The sequence below is a fragment of the Argopecten irradians genome, chromosome 11 (genome assembly GCF_041381155.1).
Source record: "Argopecten irradians isolate NY chromosome 11, Ai_NY, whole genome shotgun sequence".
Classification (NCBI taxonomy): domain Eukaryota; kingdom Metazoa; phylum Mollusca; class Bivalvia; order Pectinida; family Pectinidae; genus Argopecten; species Argopecten irradians.
In genome coordinates, this window is record NC_091144.1 from 14,692,606 (window position 1) to 14,712,897 (window position 20,292).

The 20,292-nt window shown below is 34.6% G+C and overlaps 1 protein-coding gene across 1 annotated transcript; it reads left to right on the forward strand.

Moving 5' to 3' along the window:
- Positions 1-5,482: 5,482 nt before the first annotated feature.
- On the forward strand, positions 5,483-10,549 carry LOC138334818 (dopamine receptor 1-like). Its single transcript, XM_069283578.1, has one exon. It carries the CDS (start codon positions 6,577-6,579, stop codon positions 7,753-7,755), a length of 1,179 nt encoding a protein of 392 aa, XP_069139679.1. The 5' UTR covers positions 5,483-6,576; the 3' UTR covers positions 7,756-10,549.
- The last annotated feature ends 9,743 nt before the right edge of the window (positions 10,550-20,292 follow it).

The following is a 20,292-nucleotide window of genomic DNA, read 5'->3' on the forward strand; positions in this document are numbered from 1 at the left end:
ATGTATTTAGAAATTAACAATATGTTGTTTTATTGCGGACTTATTTTTATTAGTTATAAATTATATATGTCTTACTTACAGAAGGTATGAATACGATATAGGCATACTTTTTATATGTTAAGGAAAGTTACGGGGAGAAGATATAATATATTTAAAAATCCTTAAAATCCGGCATATTAAGTCATTAGTACTTATCTTTAAGCAAACCTGGAAGAAAAATAAACCTGGTGACATATGATTTTTATGTGCTTTCTGTGATCAGGGTTTCCTTAAAATAAAATATCAAAAAAATAAACAAAATTCTTCAGAGGAAACCAGAAGGGACAGTCTTCCTTAATAAAATAGTATTAATACTTCTGTATAATATCGATTAATACTTCCCTTAATCTCGTACTCAAACTCGAAAACTGCAATGTGGCTTCACTATAGTAAAAAAAGTATACGCCCTTTGTTTAATTTTTGCTTAAATAGGCTTTGCCTGATGCCAAAACCATTTGCGTTTTGTAATAAAATTTTGTGAAACTGATATCGAACACACCCATTCTATGATACATTACCAATTTTGCGAAATTACATTGTTTGTGTTGCATAACATCAGGTATTGCAATGTATATGTTTTCAATAGATTTGTTTTGACTCCCCTGCCATAGTCTCTGAAGCACACCCACACAATTTTATGATTTTATAGTATATTTCTAATGTACCATATGTTGTGCCATCACAGCACATACCACTGTATGTTACATAATCAAAGTCTTACCTTGTAAACAATAAGATACATATACACTTCCCAAAGGCAGACATAATAACACTGTTCATCAGTCAGTAGATATTATATCGGTCTATATTGACTAGTCAACCTTGGGGTTACTCTCAATAGAATCAATGATGTTTATATACCATTCTGGTTTACTTCGTCTGTCAGATTCTACCGCTGATAAATTCCCAGCATTCCTGTATAAACATGTTCTAACTGTTTGGGGCCCGATCCATCACCAATTTATTTCCTTCTGTTGATGTAACCCACAGCTATCCAACCCATACCCTCACAACACGGACCAAGCAAGAGAAATGCAGCCTGATACACAAGATTCCTAGAACTATTTTAAAAATCTAAATCGTTAATATATATAATGACAAAGGTATCAATACATGAAAAGCTTGATATTTTTTATTGAAACATACTGTTTAAATATTTGTTGATTTGAAATCATAATTGAGATAGTTGGCGTATTCCATCCAACCTTTTATATTCTTTCAATGACTTTTAAAACCCCATACCAGCCACTTTATTTCTATCATTACCCCCTTAGGCAACAACCCACAGGCAATTCGTGGAATCAAACAGCATTCCGTTAACCGATTAGATGAAAATGCCACATGAAGAGGTACATACAATTTACTGTCCAAAATTATGTTAAGATATATTTCAGGGGTAATCCGTCCCCACACCACGTTTGGTTCCCACGGAATACGCGACGAAAAAAACAGTAACCTTACTTATCTTTTTCACACCAAAGAATAGCTTATACGCACTGGCATATTTATTGACATTAAACGTTTTTGCAGAACTGGGTCTATGTTATCGATACACAAGCATTTGATACTTTTCGTGCAAAAGAAGTGTCTTCACTATATTTCATGTACTTTGAATTCGTTGATTACAGCTTTGCTTTTTCTGACGTTCGAGAAAATATTCATTTGATCCCTAACAATTTAGTACATGAAAATGCATCATAAACAAATAAACTGATATACAGATCAATCATTTTTTATTGGGATTTTCAACTGATTAAGTGTCACCGAAGAAATCCTTTTTGTACACAGGAAATGTGGAGTGACATTTTTACCTATTGTAAGTTTCATAATGACGTTAACGTTGCAACATCAATCAAATCCATTCCGCTGTTCTTTGTACACGTATGTCTATTACCTTTTTGACTATAAAATAGTATTCTGTTTTTATTGTTTTTTTCTGAATATGTTATCATTTAAATAACGGCGACTAATGTTTATTAAAGATGAATTTTATAATCACTGACTGTGGTCTGGTAGATCACTGTATATATACTTGTAGTAAAAATCGGCGTCATTGATTTTGGTGATAAAACTCGAGAATGATGGGACTCTGTAAAATGATAACAATGAGCGGTATTACCCTTATTAGACCAGTATATATCCTGTTCCGTAGTGATATTCCATATATGTTGTTTCTACAAGTGTGGTCTCGCATGTCCGGATGTTGTGCATTTAAATATATGAAAACATCCAGTCACAACAAAGTTTTACATTTAACACATTGTTTTTTAAAAGTAAATTATCCTATCAAAGATTTCTTAGTGAATTTGCGGTCCGAATTTTGGTCCTATTCCTGCTGCGTATTTTGCTGAACATCTTTTCAGTATGCATACTGAGAAGATATTCAGTGCAATTTGCAGTAAAATTATTATGACAGGAATACTTTGTATTTCACAATGTTCGAAAACCCCAATAGTGTAAACGTGTTTCCCAGGGAAATTTTAAAATAATACATAAGTTATTATGTTATAGAAGCAGAAAACAACAACATTTATATACATGTCAAAAGATGTTCTTCCCTATTCATCATTACATACATCATATCTTCCCCCTCCCAGTTTCAAATGAAACTCACATTGATACATCAATGGTCTTCCGCCGTGACTGTGTGTCCATGTATTAATATCGTCTATGGCAGTGTTCTACCGTCCGTACAGTCTGGGCGTGATTACATGCGATGTTCGACAGCCCTAATGCTCTTATTGTGTGTACAACAATACGTAATAATGCAATAAGTGCATACTCCGACACCTAGAAGTCATGTGATCCTCTGGTGAGTTTAATGCGAATACTATTGTTTAAAATTACAAGTCAGTGCTATATTTATACTCATGTTACTGTCATTTCTTTCAGAGGAAGAGCTGCTTTAAAAATGGATATAGATTTTTTTGTGATAGACACATTCTCGTAAATATACAATGTAATCATTACAACGTATTGTCGTTTATACTTTAAATACATTTTCTTCTTTGTTTATGGTACAAAAACAGTACCAAAAACAATATAGATTTCAGATATGCATGGAAACTGAATAGTTATAGAAAATCTATAATTGTAAGCAAATATCCAATTTTTCCATTTACAACTAGAAAATGGGAAAGAAACATGATGACACTTTATGTATAATTCTTCATATAAATCAAAAGGAATTTTTTTCACACTTGCAATCCGTTAAGCACATCGAAAATTAAAAAAAAGAAAAACGTGCTCCATTCAAGCACGGAATTAAAGTAGACAAATCGGTGTTAGATTCAGAAAGATGTAAACCGAGCAATAACACTCATCGATTATCAATATATCAGGCCTCATGATAGCAAGTGAAAAGTAAAAACTTCATCTTCGTCAACCTAAATCAGATATCGTTATTAAGACACGGATAAACTCGTGTCTACCTTTTCTCTCACTCGCGCTTTGATGAATAACGTTTTCGACGTCATTATTAAAACGTTTACAGCAATTAGGTTAATTAAATTTTAAAAAGATACGAACTAGATTTTACATTATATTGATTTTGAGTTTGGTCTTGCTCTTTAACATTTATCTGGAATTTAATGTTGTAGACAATCCATCCGTAAAATTCAGTTAACATATATATTAATGTAAATCTAAAGTTATTAGATTTCTGTTTAATCTTGTCAGAATATTTTATTTCTTTACCTAACACGTCAAAATATATTGTTGTAATAAAAAATCAATCCACTCATTAACACGTTTCGCTGGAATAGTCACCCATGGGTATCGCCAGTTATAAAGTCACGTCAGTTTTGTTAAAGACGGATAACATGTAAAATAACGTGTAATTATTTAAATGACGTACATAAATATGTAAATATTTTCTACAATGGTCGGTTAAAATCAAGTTACGAATGATTTATATCGTGAGTTTACATCAATGTAGAGTCTGCACTGTTAACACCTTTTTATAAAAAAAATAAATGTGTGTTTTATGTTTATGGTACGTATCCAAACAATGAGATGTTTGTATGAGCAAAGTGATTGAAGATTGATAGGTAAATATAGTAACAGGTATGGGGTGGAATTTATAGGCACAGGGATGAATGGCGTCACAGGTACAATGTGCACTGGTTATGTTACAGTTTCACTAAAGTGGGCCACGTAGGGGATAGGAAGGAGACGCTTGTTACAATACAACAACAAAAATATGACGTAATCTTTCGGGTTTTTATGTATAAGTCTGATGTTTATCTATATGGGAACAATTGTATACCTGTGTGGAAAATTCACATTAAAAAAGGCCTGCAAGTGCAACTGCATACCTGATGTATTTTCTCTGTCTGGAGTATTCAAATCATGGATAACGTCTGCCCAATCCTGTCAAATCATTCGATACAAATAAAATAAATATAAAATTTAACCCAAAAAGTATCTTAATGAGATTATTAACATTTATTACAGGTTATAGTTGTCTTGCGATTATATAAAGAAACAATAATTGAAAGGTACTTACAAAGAAATCCTATCTTTAGTTATTATATCATAATTACGAAAAAAAAGATTTTTTTATGTTGTTTCAATCATATTTACATTTGTGATCTCATGTTTTTGTGGGATTCACACTCACTCGATGTAAACAAATGATATCAAATAAACATGAACGCTCACATGATATGTCCTTGTGATAATGCATCTATGACATCGACCTGAGGTTGAATGTGACAGTTACATGTATGAATGATTTTGTATCTGATGCACGCTCTGATACGGAAGGTAGGATTGACAGGCGGTCTATACAGATGGAGCAGTAATGAGAAGCACTCCTACAACACGTTACTTCAGGAGCTGGAGTTGACGCTAAATCTCCTAGGTATTTATAACGAAAATGTTTTGTATACTTTAAACGGAACGTCTTGTTTATCTGTTTTTAATGCAGTAATTCAAATGTCATAATTTGACGCCGAAATTTTATAACCAGATAGATATTGTAGGATATAAAGAATATTTCTTTGAACTAAATATGTTATCTGTGTTAGCGTACCTGACTGTAATCGCCCTGACCACAACATGCTTTATTTTTAAGACGGAAAGCATGTCGCACTTATATATAATTAGTTCTCAATGCTGCAGAATGTTAGCGGTATTAAATTTAAGCTGCATCTGTCGATCGCTAATCTCATTTTGATGATTTTCGTAAACTTTTTTCTTTGTTTGTCCCAGCTGTTGAGACTGGGGTAAATGTATCTACATCCTCTGGTCCAGAAAACAGTTAATTATAGACTTTGAATGTAAAATGTTGGGATGTACCTGGGCGTGTTGTAATCCTATGTATGACTTGGGTTATAACGTTAAAACTCAGGCCGAACAGATGCGAGGGGACGGTACCATTCACAGTACTCAGTGTATATGATAATATTGACAGGCAAATACGCCGGCTCAACAGAAAAGCTGCCAGCGCTTTCGTACGCCAGTTAGCTGACTTCTGATCGAACGGGCGGTGATACACGCCAGGCCTATCTGAGCGAACAGACAAGGCTTATGATCGACAGCAATGTGCGCCCGGCATAAGGACAGAGTAGCACGCATCGGGCCGTACTGGCTAGCATACGGAAGTATTAAGAACTACTGAAACTTTTCAAAATATTTAGTAAAAATTTGCTTTTCTGAAATGTGGATTTGACGACATATTCACGTCAGTGGAATATTGTTGTCAGTGTTGACGTAGGTATTTATGGGTTTTGTGACCACTGTTATGCTATAACGGACCGGTGTGTATATGGACAATCGGGGTGAAGCCATGCAGATCATGTATGTGTACTCTATAGAAGAGAAATGTTTTCTGTGAATACACCGGGATTGAATAGTGAATTTGATTTGATTAAATACTTATTTATTCAAGATCGCCAGTGTTTGAAGTCGATGAACGGAACTTAGAAAACAGAATGGATTAGTAATTCCAATCTCTTACAGAGTTACCTGGAGATATTTGGATTTACCTTTACTACACACCATGAGGGACTTGGGGAATAGCACGGTGAGTGATAGGAAAAGTTGATTGAAAAACTTGATTTTAAAAGAACCTGTAACACGATCAGTGTCAGTGATTACGTTTCTGCCGATATCCAAATAGTAGTTTCGGAATACTGCGGGTAATTATCGGTACACACACAACCAGGTTGGATTGGTGACTAAAACAAACCCCTTTATTCCCGTGTTATATTTAAAGTGTTCATATGGGAGTGTTTACACTATATCGCCTACACCCTAAATGGAAATTGTTCGTCAATTGATCACTGGCAGACCAATGTTTGCTGTGGTACCACTTTAAAACTCGAAAACAATTTGTGAAGAGTCGTGGAGCGTGTTGTGATGGTACATGTGGTGTATGGGTGCTTCTCTACTCCGCTATGGGTCTGTTGATCCCGTCCTTCCAACACACCTTGGAATTAAATACGGTACGGGGGAAGAGGAGGAGGAAAACCGAGTATAGTCATCAGATGCCAACGCATTGGATTTATTTGGGAATTACTTGTTCCAAGGAATATGGTGACCAATTACTCTGTGTTTCCTAATTTGGAACACGACTTGTTCGACAATGGGAGTGCTGGGGGTAACGTTTCCGGTGATGCTGGACCCAGTGGACCGTACACGGTGGTGGAGAGTATAGTGATCGGGACGATCCTGTCTCTGGTTATTATCCTAGCCATTGCAGGAAACATCCTGGTCTGTGTGGCCGTATTTACGGACCGGAGATTGAAACACCTAAACAATCTATTCATTGTGTCTCTAGCCATTGCAGACCTCCTCGTGGCTATTCTTGTGATGACCTTTGCTGTAATAAACGACATACAGGGGAGATGGCTTTTCGGGTCTGTTTTTTGCAATATTTGGATTTCATCTGATATTATGTGTTCAACTGCTTCCATCCTTAATCTCTGTGTTATAAGCCTTGACAGGTATATACATATCCGAGATCCGTTACGTTACGATGCCTGTATGACGTGGAAGAAAGTGGCGGCGATGATATCATCAGTTTGGATAATGTCTCTAATTATATCCTTTGTTCCCATACATTTAGAATGGCATAAAAATCCAGAGGACCAGGACAAACCTCCTGACGAAAATTCATGTAATTTGGATTTGAATCGGGCCTACGCTGTAGTTTCATCTACAATAAGTTTCTATATTCCTCTAATTGTTATGCTGGCAATTTATATTCAACTTTATGCATATGCAAGAAAACATGCGGCTAGCATAAAGAAAATCAACACGCCTTTGTCGCAAGACAGATTCAACAACTCTAATGGTAAAAGTAGTGGTTCTAAAATGTCAGACCACAAGGCTGCAGTAACTCTTGGGATCATTGTTGGTGTGTTTCTCTTTTGCTGGTTGCCGTTCTTTATCATGAATCTCATCTCAGCCTTTTGTGAATGTGATGTTCCGGTGGCAGTGTTTAGCATTCTAAGTTGGCTAGGATATGCCAATTCCTGTTTAAACCCAATCATTTATAGCATCTTCAACAGAGATTTTCGTGAGGCTTTCAAACGAATTTTATTCCCGAAATCATGCAAGTGTAATGACAGCAGGCGACACAATAATGGATTTAATCATAGGAGTCCGAGAAAACAAATGAACAAATCCGAATACATTATGCACCCTACAGAGAACGGTTCTAAACGGGACTGTAAAGAGCCCCTTTGCTCAGAAATGACGGCTTTGTAAGTCTAGCTATACCTTTCAGGTGAGACTCGATGCTTTGAACGTCACATTTAAGTATATATACATATATAAGAGTTTTACCATGAGGTTGAGAAAGATAACAAGAGAGTGAGAGAATGTTGTGATATAATAGAGGCGAAATGGATATGTATAGGTAAAAAGATATTTTTGCTGGGTTTGTGTTTATGTCATACACAAATGCTTCAAACAATTGTTAAAAGATACTGCAAATGATAAAGATCTATCTAAGATATACGCATATTTATAGTATTCACTGTTAAGATTTGCATAATTATACCTTTGAAATTTTATTTTCAAGAGTATTTAGATTTTATATATTTGCATGTATACAACTTAAATGGTGTAAAGATACAATCATATAGTGTTAAGTATAGTTTAAAGGTTACAAATGTTCTGTTATTGCTTTTCATACATAAAAAATTAAATTTCTATAAATAGCCAATACGTTGTATCAACAAACCAATATATATATGACCCACGTTAAGAGCTTTCTAGCATTGATCATATCCCGAGCAGTCACAAGCCTATACATTATTGAATCCTGACCTGGCTAGCTTACTTCAATATTTTGATTTATCATACGTTCCCGAGTTATCCATGAGTATATAGAGGTAACAGGAATATTTACCGATATAGTGTGCCAACGCAATTTAAATGTACAAAGAGTAAAACCAAGGAATGAACAAACATTTTCATTTTGCACATACGGACTTATTCACACATATACACGGTAAACATATGGACGCTAGCTAACTATCGAATGACCAATGATTTCATTCGATAGTATACCATACCGGCAGACTATAGGAATGATAACCCCCACATAATAATTTTACTAAATTAGCTATTGTTTCTGAATTTGCTTATATCGCTGTAATCAATAAAATTCAATGTATTCTTAATATATACTGTTAAATGGTTTTCTAGATTTGACATGATTTATTACCATGCTATCGTTGCAAAAGCTTGATTCTGTAGAGAATTATATCAGATAAGTCTCATTCTGGGAAATAATGGAAGTTTAAAGATGTGTTGGTCGATATGTTGCTACGCCACAGATCTTTGTTCACGCTATCGCTGGTTAGTTTTAGGTCTCACTATCTACCTGTAGACTAATAAGATAAAATAGGAAGGAGGTCCCAAGCTGAATTATAGCGAGGTCCGAGTGAATGTTATCTTCGCCCACAGTATATCATAAGGAATGTGAAAATATTTATACGTGTTAAAGCACTATCCATAAACATCATTTTAAAATATAGGTCAAGAAACATTTTTATTAAACGTTAAATCTTTTAACTATCAATGATGATGATTATTTTTATTGGAATTTGTTTCTATAAACTATTTTTGTTTAATTCTATCTTCTACTTAAGATATACCTTAAATCACTTAAAGTAGTATTTTTATTGGCAAGTTGTAAAAGTAACTTAAATACAAATTATTTTCAGTGCATACTTCAATGTGTATGTGCGAAAAACCGTTATTGGTATATAAAACCAGTTGTCACTTAAATGTTAGTTAAATATTCCCAATATTATTCTGGAAACATCATTAGTATTGGACACTGTTGGTACTTTTTACTTTGTTCACATAGATCGTAACTGAATTAACAGTTTATATAATATATTAATAACAATTCAACAAAACCATTTAATCAGTACTGTACAGTTAATTAATTTGGTACAGAGAGAGTGCACTGGTTACAGCGTTACTTCAATAACAAATTATTATGACATCTTGAAGAAGTTTCTGTCCTTAATGATATGCATTCATGCCGACTCATTTGTGTGTTTGCAAACGTAACGTCATTTTTCCAGTAAAAAAGACGTGCATTTCATTCACAAAATACAGATACCTAATTACTACCTAACTGTGTAATGTTCAAAAGCCGAGTAGCCAAATCAACATACTTAACAGTGTACTATATTACAACAAAGGTGTGCTGGTTTCCATGTCACTAACGAGTTACGTTGTCATATAAATTGAGCCTAGAATGGTTATAAAGTCACTTCCGTTTCCGGCTATTGAGTTGTAGTGAAAATGTACTATCGTAATAGCACTCCAATAACATGTTACCGGGTTGACGTGAAGATGTATCGATCACATTATGTCAATTCGTGAGCTGGTTACTATGTGATAGTGAAGTTTTTGTTCGAAAAAGCCAATTCATAAGATCCTTTCATGTTTTTGTAGTAGAAATGTACTGGTTATAATTTCAAATTCTTAACAGGTTACTGTGTTTATAGAAAAAGTGTACATGATAAAACTTTCATTCCATTTACATGCTACAGTGTTATATTGAAACTGTACTGGTTACAATATGACTACTTTCCTTACAAGGCTACTGTGTATACGTGTACTGAATAAAGGTACACCGGTTACAATTTTACTTCCTCGAAGTGAAGTGAAGAGTTTTACGTGCCGTCAAGCTATATACATCGTTTCGGGGCACGTGTTTACTTCCTCAACAGGCTACAGTGTTTATAGAGAAAGTTTTCACCTTGAAGTTTCACTTCCAATAGGCTACTGTGTTTAAAGAGCAAGTTTACTCCTTACAATTTCACTTCCTTATTAGACTACAGTGGTTATAGAGCAAGTGCACTGGTTACAAATTCACTCCTTAATAGGCTACAGTGTTTATAGAGAAAGTGCACTGGTTATAATTTCACTTCCCTAAAGGCTACTGTGTTTATACAGCAAGTGCACTGGTTATAATTTCACTTCCCTAATAGGCTACTGTGGTTATAGAGAAAGTGCACTGGTTATAATTGAACTTCCCTTATAGGCTACTGTGTTTATAGAGAAAGTGCACTGGTTATAATTTCACTTCCCTTATAGGCTACTGTGTTTATAGAGAAAGTGCACTGGTTATAATTTCACTTCCCTAATAGGCTACGTGTTTATAGAGAAAGTGCACTGGTTATAATTTCACTTTATAGAGAAAGTGCACTGGTTATAATTCACTTCCCTAATAGGCTACTGTGTTTATACAGCAAGTGCACTGGTTATAATGTCACTTCCCTAATAGGCTACTGTGGTTATAGAGAAAGTGCACTGGTTATAATTGAACTTCCCTTATAGGCTACTGTGTTTAAAGAGAAATTGCACTGGTTATAATTTTATCTCTTAAATAGGTTACTGTGGTTATAGAGAAAGTGAACTTGTTGCAAGTTCACTTCCTTAATAGGCTACTTTGTTTATAGAAAAAGTGCACTTGTTATAATTTCACTTCCCTGATAGACTACTGTGTTTATAGAGAAAGTGCACTGGTTATAATTTCACTTCCCTAATAGACTACTGTGTTTATAGAGAAAGTGCACTGGTTATAATTTTACCTCTTTAATAGGCTACTGTGGTTATAGAGAAAGTGAACTTGTTGCAACTTCACTTCCTTAATAGGCTGGTTATAATTCTACTTCCTTAATAAGCTACTGTGTTATAATGAATGGTGTACTAGTCACAATTAGTACAAATGGGATTCTTTGCTACAATAGAGGTGCATCAGTCTCAATGCTATTGTGTTTTTTTTACTTGTCTCCCTTATTTACCAGGCCGTACCATCACACTAGGGATAGACGGGTCACCTGCCAAACAGACCACGTTTCATAATGAATTTATACTGGACACTCTGTCACTTAGCAATCGATCTGTTTTCCAATCGAGTAATTCTGGCATTGGAATCTCGTGACCCGGTACATTTGCAGTGTTAATTAATCTTCGTGTATAGGCAGTATTCTTCTGTCGTTACAGATACCGATAGAGACACACATTGGGTATTGGTTTAGTATGACTTCACACACCTACACATTACTTCATCCTATATTAGGAACAGTTTTATATAAAAGATAAGAACTATCTTTTTGGACCGGATATTTATCCAACCCATATCTCTTCTTGTTATACATTACTTATCCTAATTATCATTGCTAAAACCACCCCAGGTTAACCCCCTCATTGACGGACGTATGATCACCAGTCTAGAAACGAGCTTGTCATTGTTGTAATCTACCAATTGACCTAGTTTTGAAAAATTAATCGTGAGATTTATATTTAGATTCAGTATAAAATATTCATTAAATACCGTTGTTATAGTTTACTTAACTATCAATTGTATAAAACAATCGTTTCTTTGGATAGTGAAACCCGTTGATAAAACAAAACACTTTTAATCATTACTCGGATTGTAGGAAGTTCTGTCGAATTACACCATCGCTTACAAAGGTACTTGATTTTCTAAAGTGTCTTCACATGGACCGACACTGATTTTTCAACTGTTTTCTATTCAAAATGTGTTTGAAAAATAAATCTTTTTGTCTTTATTTTCTGCTCAGTAGCATTCAGCAAACACTTTTGGAAATGATCATTCTATTATTTACATATATGTATAGAGAAGGGAATACGTATCTAAATCTACACCGTTTGCCTAATATAGTATTACTAAAACAGGTTACTATTATTAGGTACGCACACATACACTGGCAATATTAAAAGATTCCCCGTAAAATTACTTGAGTTTACGATTAAACAGTTTATAGAGAAGATTGAGTTCCCAGCTAGTGGTATCAGTTTAAAATCACCAGCGCGTCGTGTTAAAATAAACGTTGTGGCCAATTATCGTTCTATGAGGCTTGGTTAGCATATTTGTAGTGGATCACCATTGTGGCTGTCTATCCTAACTGCTTTAAAACTGAATAGTAACACGAGGAAACTATAGCTGACGTATTGTAATCGATCTGTAGCTTTAATTCCGTCCTTTAGTGACCATAGCGTAATAAGCTGAATCATATTCACGTAGCTAGAACTGCTGTTTAATATCGCCAAAATTAGTCCTACATATAAATCATTCTAATTAGATATTGTGCGCAAATAACTGAAATAGTGTCAATATCGATCTCCTTAGCCAAATTATGTTAATTTTAGTCTTTATAGTGAACAAGTTTATTATTTTGTAAGTGAGAAGTGGTATAAATGTGTCAGCATTACTTTGAGAGTGTTGCAATGTGAGAGATTTATGATTTTTACAAGAGTCATTTGTAGTATGGTCATTATATTTTGTTTAAAAGGTAATTGCAATATTTATCATAACATCGTTATATTATATACACATTCACTCCTTTGTTATCCTATTATTTAATATTTACTTTTGTTAGCTGTTAGATAGAAGTCGTCATGCGATGACTGTGTTAGCTACAATACTGACGTCCGCCAAACATATATAGATATATATATATATATACAGAAATCTATGTTCTACAATCTATTCTATCCTTATGAATTTATAAAACGTAGCGGATAGAAGGCTAAAATAATATTTGTCTTCCTATTACATTTAAACACAAAACATAAATTCAATTTATTCATATTTGCTCAGATGTTTAAATAAAAAACACACGATATAGATGAAAATTCAATTCAAATATTTATTTCTTTTTGCTCAGATCAATGACTGGTTAAAACAGTTTGTGAAACATGTCTTTCGTTAATGACAATACGATGATATGTTTTCAAGAACGATAAACTGTTAAGAATCAATATCCACGAGTATACCCTATTGTGACTGCAGTATGTTTTGTAATGGAATGGTAACGAAAGTAGGAAACCAATAAATGTACTTAACAGAGACTTAAACATATGTATGTACATTCATTGTTAATGACATATGTGTTTCTTATGTCTCAGAAGTCAATTTTATTTATTTGTACTTGGACAATAACATACATTACTGAATCAGATTCAGAATAACACCCATGATCGTACCATGATCAACTTAGTGAGAATAATTTCGTATGAAGCTCAAATGTAGTATCATTTAGTATGATGTAGTATAATATATATAAGTACTTAATAATGGAATAATCGTGTAAATTTCTTTTACTTCAATCGCTACAAAATTTACTGGATTTTATTTTATAATTATCATAATTCTATTTTGCCAAAATTGGAGTATCCAGCACAATGGTCTATAAGACTTTTGCAGTAATAGTTGTTGGTCAAAACTATAGCTTCAACTGGTGCATCTTATCCAATTTATATTGAAATCAACTACAAAATGGTTTCTCTATTGTTACATTACGATTATACGATATAATAAATAGATGTTTTGTTCGTTTCGCAGTGAGCAATCGAAGATAAAATAAGAACATGCTGTTGGTTTTGAAACTGAGCCATGTTCCGACTTAAATGGAACGAACCCAAACAGACAACATGTGTGTAAATATGTCTGTGACTAGAACCAGATCCCGCCCGGGGCGGTGTACTCTGCTTAGCTTATTTACGGGGTAATCACTTTGTAAAGCAAGGGAGTTCTTTGTAATATATACAATAATGTTTAATAATAGTAAAGATTAATTACATTCCAAACAACGAGACGAGCAGTATGTCATGACAATTCTGTATATCATATTATGCCTACAGAGGCTGAACCCGGCAGAAAGGCCCCACACAAAATCTATTTCTCTTCTCTTTTTTACTTACCATATTAGATATGCATTGTTTGTATCAATAATTTCATGAAATGAAATGACTACCTTTCAGCACAAGAACTTTACATAAAGTTCTGTTTGACTGATCATGTACAGTATAAATTGGCGTCAAAATATCGTCAACTCTCTTTTGACGAATCAAATTTAATAAAGTTATAATCATATAAAACAAATATTCAGATAAACCAGGTTGTGTTTGATATACGCATGTGATGCTTTTGAAAACAATTCTAACTTTTCCCATAAGACTTTGATATATCTGAAATTGAACGGACGAACATAAAACTGAATCCTTCTTATTAGATTTTTGATATCCATAACGAACGATATTATTTTGCCTGTTTCTTTACCACCTGACGGCGCAGAGTTGATCACTCCTTATTCAGTTGAATCGCATATTCTGTCTTGACATATTACACAGTTATCTCTCTTGTGAGTAGGTAATGTCATTATCTCATGAGCATCATTTTTCACTGAAAATTTGACGTGTTTTATTATGACGTTAACAATAAATACCTACCCACCAGAACAGATAATTCTGTTCTATGTAAATACCGAATAGTTTGAACTGGTGACCGATTTAGTAAGAATGCGTGAACATCTTTCTGTAGCAAGCACAGATATTACAATGCAATGCATACGAGAGTAGCAATATTATGTATGTGTACATGTAGTTCCATAGCGGGACATTTTATTGTGATATTTATTGAATCCACATATTATACTATGTGATATATTAATACAATATGAATAAATTTGACAAATATTTTCAATGCATTTTTAATTTGTTGTATATGATTTAGCTAAATGCATAAAATATGTTCTGAAACTTACATATCCTGTAAGTCAATTATAGTTGTGAGCATTTTATTTCGCGTTTTCATGCTCGACGATACATTCGCAATTGACAGTTAAAACGCGTCATGGTAATTGTATTTGAAACGTTGTTGCACCGGTAGAAAGTGTCGCTTTTTAATCGCCTACAAAACGTTTGAGTGCATACGAAAGCGGATTGATTTACGGTAACATATTGAACCAAGACTACATCCAGAACAGGTTCATCTTATATCAGCATAACCATCTTCACGAGTTCATTCTGTATTTTGTACAATTCTTTAAATTCGGCACGTATATCCGGGAAACTTTGTGCGACATTCTGCAACGTTAATATAACTTACTCTAAAGAGCATCAGCATTTAGGAAACTGTTTGTTCGTATTTTAAAAATCCGTAATAACTTACGCGGTATTCGTATTCGTAATGTAGGTGGTATGAGATGAATTACTAATTGTCTGCCTACGGTGCCAAAAGTTGTTTTTTCCAATTGAAATGTTGTGATTAAGTGTTATGTTATTGAACACTATTAAAATTGACAATGAGAGCTGAGTACATTTTGTATTCGTGTTAATGAATCACAACATCTGATCAATACCATGGTTACATTGTAGTAATAGAGGCAGTTGGCATGAACAATGTTTCATTTTCGCTTCGTTTTTTTTTTTCTCCTTTTGATTACGCCTCGGTTTCCCGTAGGCCCGTAGGAAATGAAACACACATAACCTTGAAATGGAATTTACATTGACTTACAAAGCCTTACGTATTGATATAAACACATTCTCTGAAAATGTCACGGGATTTTTTTTTTAAACAAATGTTTGTTGGGATTTTGTTTTCGAATTGAGTTATCGATTATTGCATTTGTGGACACAGGTCGTCTGCCAAGGGACAAATCTAGCATGTATACTATTGGTTCAACTGAGGTCACAGTTTTGCACTAGAATGTAACCGTGATGATTACCATAAACGGATGGATTCCTTCTGATGTTGATGTCATCACAACCGCATATTTTAAGTAGTCATTTATAACCATCAAAATATCTCATTGTCACTGTTATACGCTGTATTTCGTTCATTCATTCTAATGAAGATTAATGTATGTGTTTTAGCATAACGTCTCCAGTTTATCATACATAGTATTCATACACACCATTCTCAGGTTTTAGTTGATCACTTCGTATTTCATGAAGGCTGTTTTTGATTGTCCTTTATCATTGATCTATAAGATTACTCAATCCCTTTGTGATCTGCAGGTTGATGATTGGTTGACGAGATTAACGTCCTATTAACAGCCAGGGTCATTAAGGATGACATCCCGTGTATGCAATGTGTTGCGCTCATACATGTTTTCGGAGACTGCGTTTTGTGTCTCATTGCCATAGTGGAAACGTTTGCCGTTGGTATATATATAGTGCTATCATTCTCCCTATTGTAACACGTAACATAATTAGGTGCTGATTTTACAGTGGATTTTGTAAATAAACGCTCGCTCATCCGGAACGCCTTTGTTTCATTTCATTATCATAAGTGTCGTACAAAGGGAAGGTAACTCCGTCTAGAATTAAGGATAACATCATTTTATCCGACGTGATCCTTTCTGGTAAGCGCATGTGTGTTTCTGAAAAACGTTGTGTGTTGACTACCTTGAACACGGTAAACAAATTCCAATGTATGGTTCAATCAATTTTATCAAATTTTCAAATTCGAAATCTATTTGGAGATTACACAGGGCCAACAATAATTTGAAATCGACTTTCTAACCATCTATGACCTCTCTGTCAGTTTGGAAGGAATTCATATCTAGGTCTTATCTAATACATGTGTAAAATTATTTCTCCCGAGTTGTATATTAACTTGCTAGCTTCATTTATTCAAAATATGATGAAGACCAAATGATAATACCCGAATTGGTGTGTATACGGTGGGAAGCATTCCCTTTCAACCAAACCTTCCCCCGCACACATCTTTTAATTTAGAAATAGGGTCTAATTATAACTTGTCTGACCTTCCGATACATCGCCCCGTACAATAGGATAGGACACGTCGTCCAGATTTATTACACCGATAATGGTATAGGCCACAGCTGTAATGATTATATAATCATACAATTCTGTCGAAAATTTTGACAGCAAAATAGTTGATGTTGGGGTTGATGACATCCTGTCCAACTAACGTGCATAATGTTACCGGCTGATGAAGCCTGCTCTTTGATTATAATACAGGTAACGATATTACAACAGTGTAAAACACTTCCTGTATATTGTCGCTAAAGACTGATACTTGTCAAGTCACTGGTAACCCAGTTCGGGTCAATGGCTCCTTTCTTCTTGGTCCCAGATTCTCGCTCTCGCATTGGTCATATTTTACCTGTATGTCACTGGAAACGACGTTTACTCGGTTGGCACTCTTTGTGTTCTACCAAGGCAGGTGTGGCGGTGTTTATATTGAAATTTCCCTTACATATATCTAAAGACTTTTAAAAGAAATTTCAAATATTTTCGTTTATATGACCAGGTAAATTGTCCTGTAATTGGGCACTGTTGAAGGTACCTAACAGGTCATCCGTATACTCCTATTTCCAATTTGTCACCATCCTATTATATATCGAGCTAAAAATGGCTGGGTATATGAACCTCATCATTATGTGTTACAATACAATCCGTATATGTCACGCAACCAGACTACAACATTCACCTACCTTGTTCTATCTTAAGACTATTTTAATGCATAACTGTTTAAATGCTTTCTAGTATAGCTAGGGTTACAACAAAGCACACTTTTTGCCAAGCTTGTGGAAGTGAATGATGAACTGCTTTCAACGAAATAACAGAAAAATGTATATGAATGGTCTGCTTGGATAGGTCCCCGTGGATGCGCGGTTTTTAGTGGATGTTTGAAATAAAACCACGATAACGTTAGAAAATGTATGTAATTTAGAATGAAAACAGATTTAAGAAATGATACGATGGGTGCATCACATCCTTATTTGATTAAAATAATTATGATTTTCTTTAATTACTTTTAAAGAAAAACATAATTATTTAAATATATAACAATAGAAGAAAATGATGTATTCGGATATGATATAATTGATAACGGTTACAAGTAACAAAAATATGACAATCACTTTTTTTCTGATATCGATCTCATTATTCTCAATCAACGGTGAAGATATATATATATATATTCATATATCAATTCCAAACTGCAACATGAACGCAAACACCCTGTGGATTCTTAGCGTGCTGATTTAGAACTTAATTTTGTGGTATTAGCCTCAACAATTTTAATTAATTTCAATATTGTTTTTCTCCACATCACGCAATGTGAAGGCCATCAGAGCGTATTGAACATCGTGTTGTGTTCCATGATTCACTATTTGATATTCCATAAAACTGGAAACCAAAGCAGCTAAAACGTCTCCATAAATGTAATTTAAACTAGATCGCGGTTTTGGAAGTTGTTCTGAGTGACAGGAATTATATATGCCGTTTGTCTTAAAGTGCTCTGTAACTTTCCACCTGACATGTTTTCTTTATTTCACACACGACACGCACGCAATATTAAATCAAAGACGCCGCCAACTTGTGTCGAGTATATATCGGGATATCTTTTCTGTCTGCATTTCTGAATCGTTGAATGAATCAGTGCGGCAAAGAAAATTGTCCATCACGTAGTTTTAGCATTTATTTTTGAAAACATTTTTTAAGCGTTTAAAGATTAGGTATTATATGGTATGATAGCATATCTATTTGATGTTTTATATTCCTTGTAGAGATAAGATATAGTCAGAAGCGGACAATTGTGTTGTCATCTTATTGTACTTTGTAACATTGCCCTTTTTATCAATAGCTGTATATGTAACAACATCTATTCTACCAATGCATTATCGTGTAGAATGTAGCAGCATTAGGAAACGAAACCATGATTAGGTATGGTACACAGCAAACAAGATCGAACATCCTAAACCATTTGCATTTAGTGATTTCATGGATATGGACAGACTATCAGAAAGGCGAAATGCATCAACTTTTCTTATCATTGTAAATGAATCTATCTCACGAACGACTCCTAATTGATTCCTACTGATGTTCCTGTGCAGTCCTAACTAAGTGTATACTCTAACGTCGGTGCGCGAGACTGGCGAGGGACTGTTAAATGATCTCCCTGGGCTGCCTAGTATTAACATTGATCATAACAAGATCAGACAACGCCAAATTGGTGTAAAAAATGGTAAATGTGTTTTCGCACTTCGATATGAATCTTGACTAGCGTGGGGTCAGCGGGCCTCTGTCGGTCACCGCTGATATCTAGTAACATGGTTAGGCTAGTATTATAGCGGCCGAGTTTCGCGAGAAGGGTTTTTCGCCTCACAAATCAAATTATACAGATAAGTTGTTCTACATTGATGTATACATAGATTATCAATTTATTATGAGGTTACATGAATGATTGCCTCAAAGTAACACTTAACTGAGTGTGAAAACATTTAAACAACGTTCAGGAATTCAATCAATTCGGCGTCTCTCACAGAGAAACACTGATTGTTGCAGATTTTATTATAAGTTTAAGTTCACTCGAATGGCCCGATAGTGGATGCTCTTGATATAGACGAGATAGTATATTGAAGCATTGGATCTTCTTGACAATGATCTTTACGGGTTCTTCTGAAGTAAATGTGATAAAGTACCAGCCAACAGAAAAATAAATATAACTAAGTAACAGATGTAAACATGGGTGTCGATTTTGTTGATTTGTTTATTATAGTTATTATTAACCATGTAAGAACGGCCTCTCGTATAGACGGTGTATTCCGTATGTGCAGTACGAGGTGTGTGTTTTAGGAGACTGTGGTATATTCGTATTGTGTCTTCCTGTAACGTGGTACTGTTGCTCTTTTTATAGTGTTATATCACTGAAGGATGTTGTCGAAGACACCAAACAACACACCACACGCGGTCACATTATACTAACAAGCGGAACAATCGCCCTACTCCCGATATACTCAGCACTAAGCACGCGTAGACTTTGTTTGTTTGTTTGTTTGATTAATTAACGTCCTATTATCAGCTATGGTCATGTAAGGACGGCCTCCCATGTATGCGGCGTGTTGCATGTATTTTGTGCGAGGTGCGTGTTTTGGGAGGCTGCGGTATATTCATGTTGTGTCTTCTTGTATAGTGGAACTGTTGCCCTTGTTA

Coding starts and splice junctions, on each gene's coding strand:
- LOC138334818 (XM_069283578.1), top strand. CDS start 6,577: ATGGTGACCAATTACTCTGTGTTTCCTAATTTGGAACACGACTTGTTC.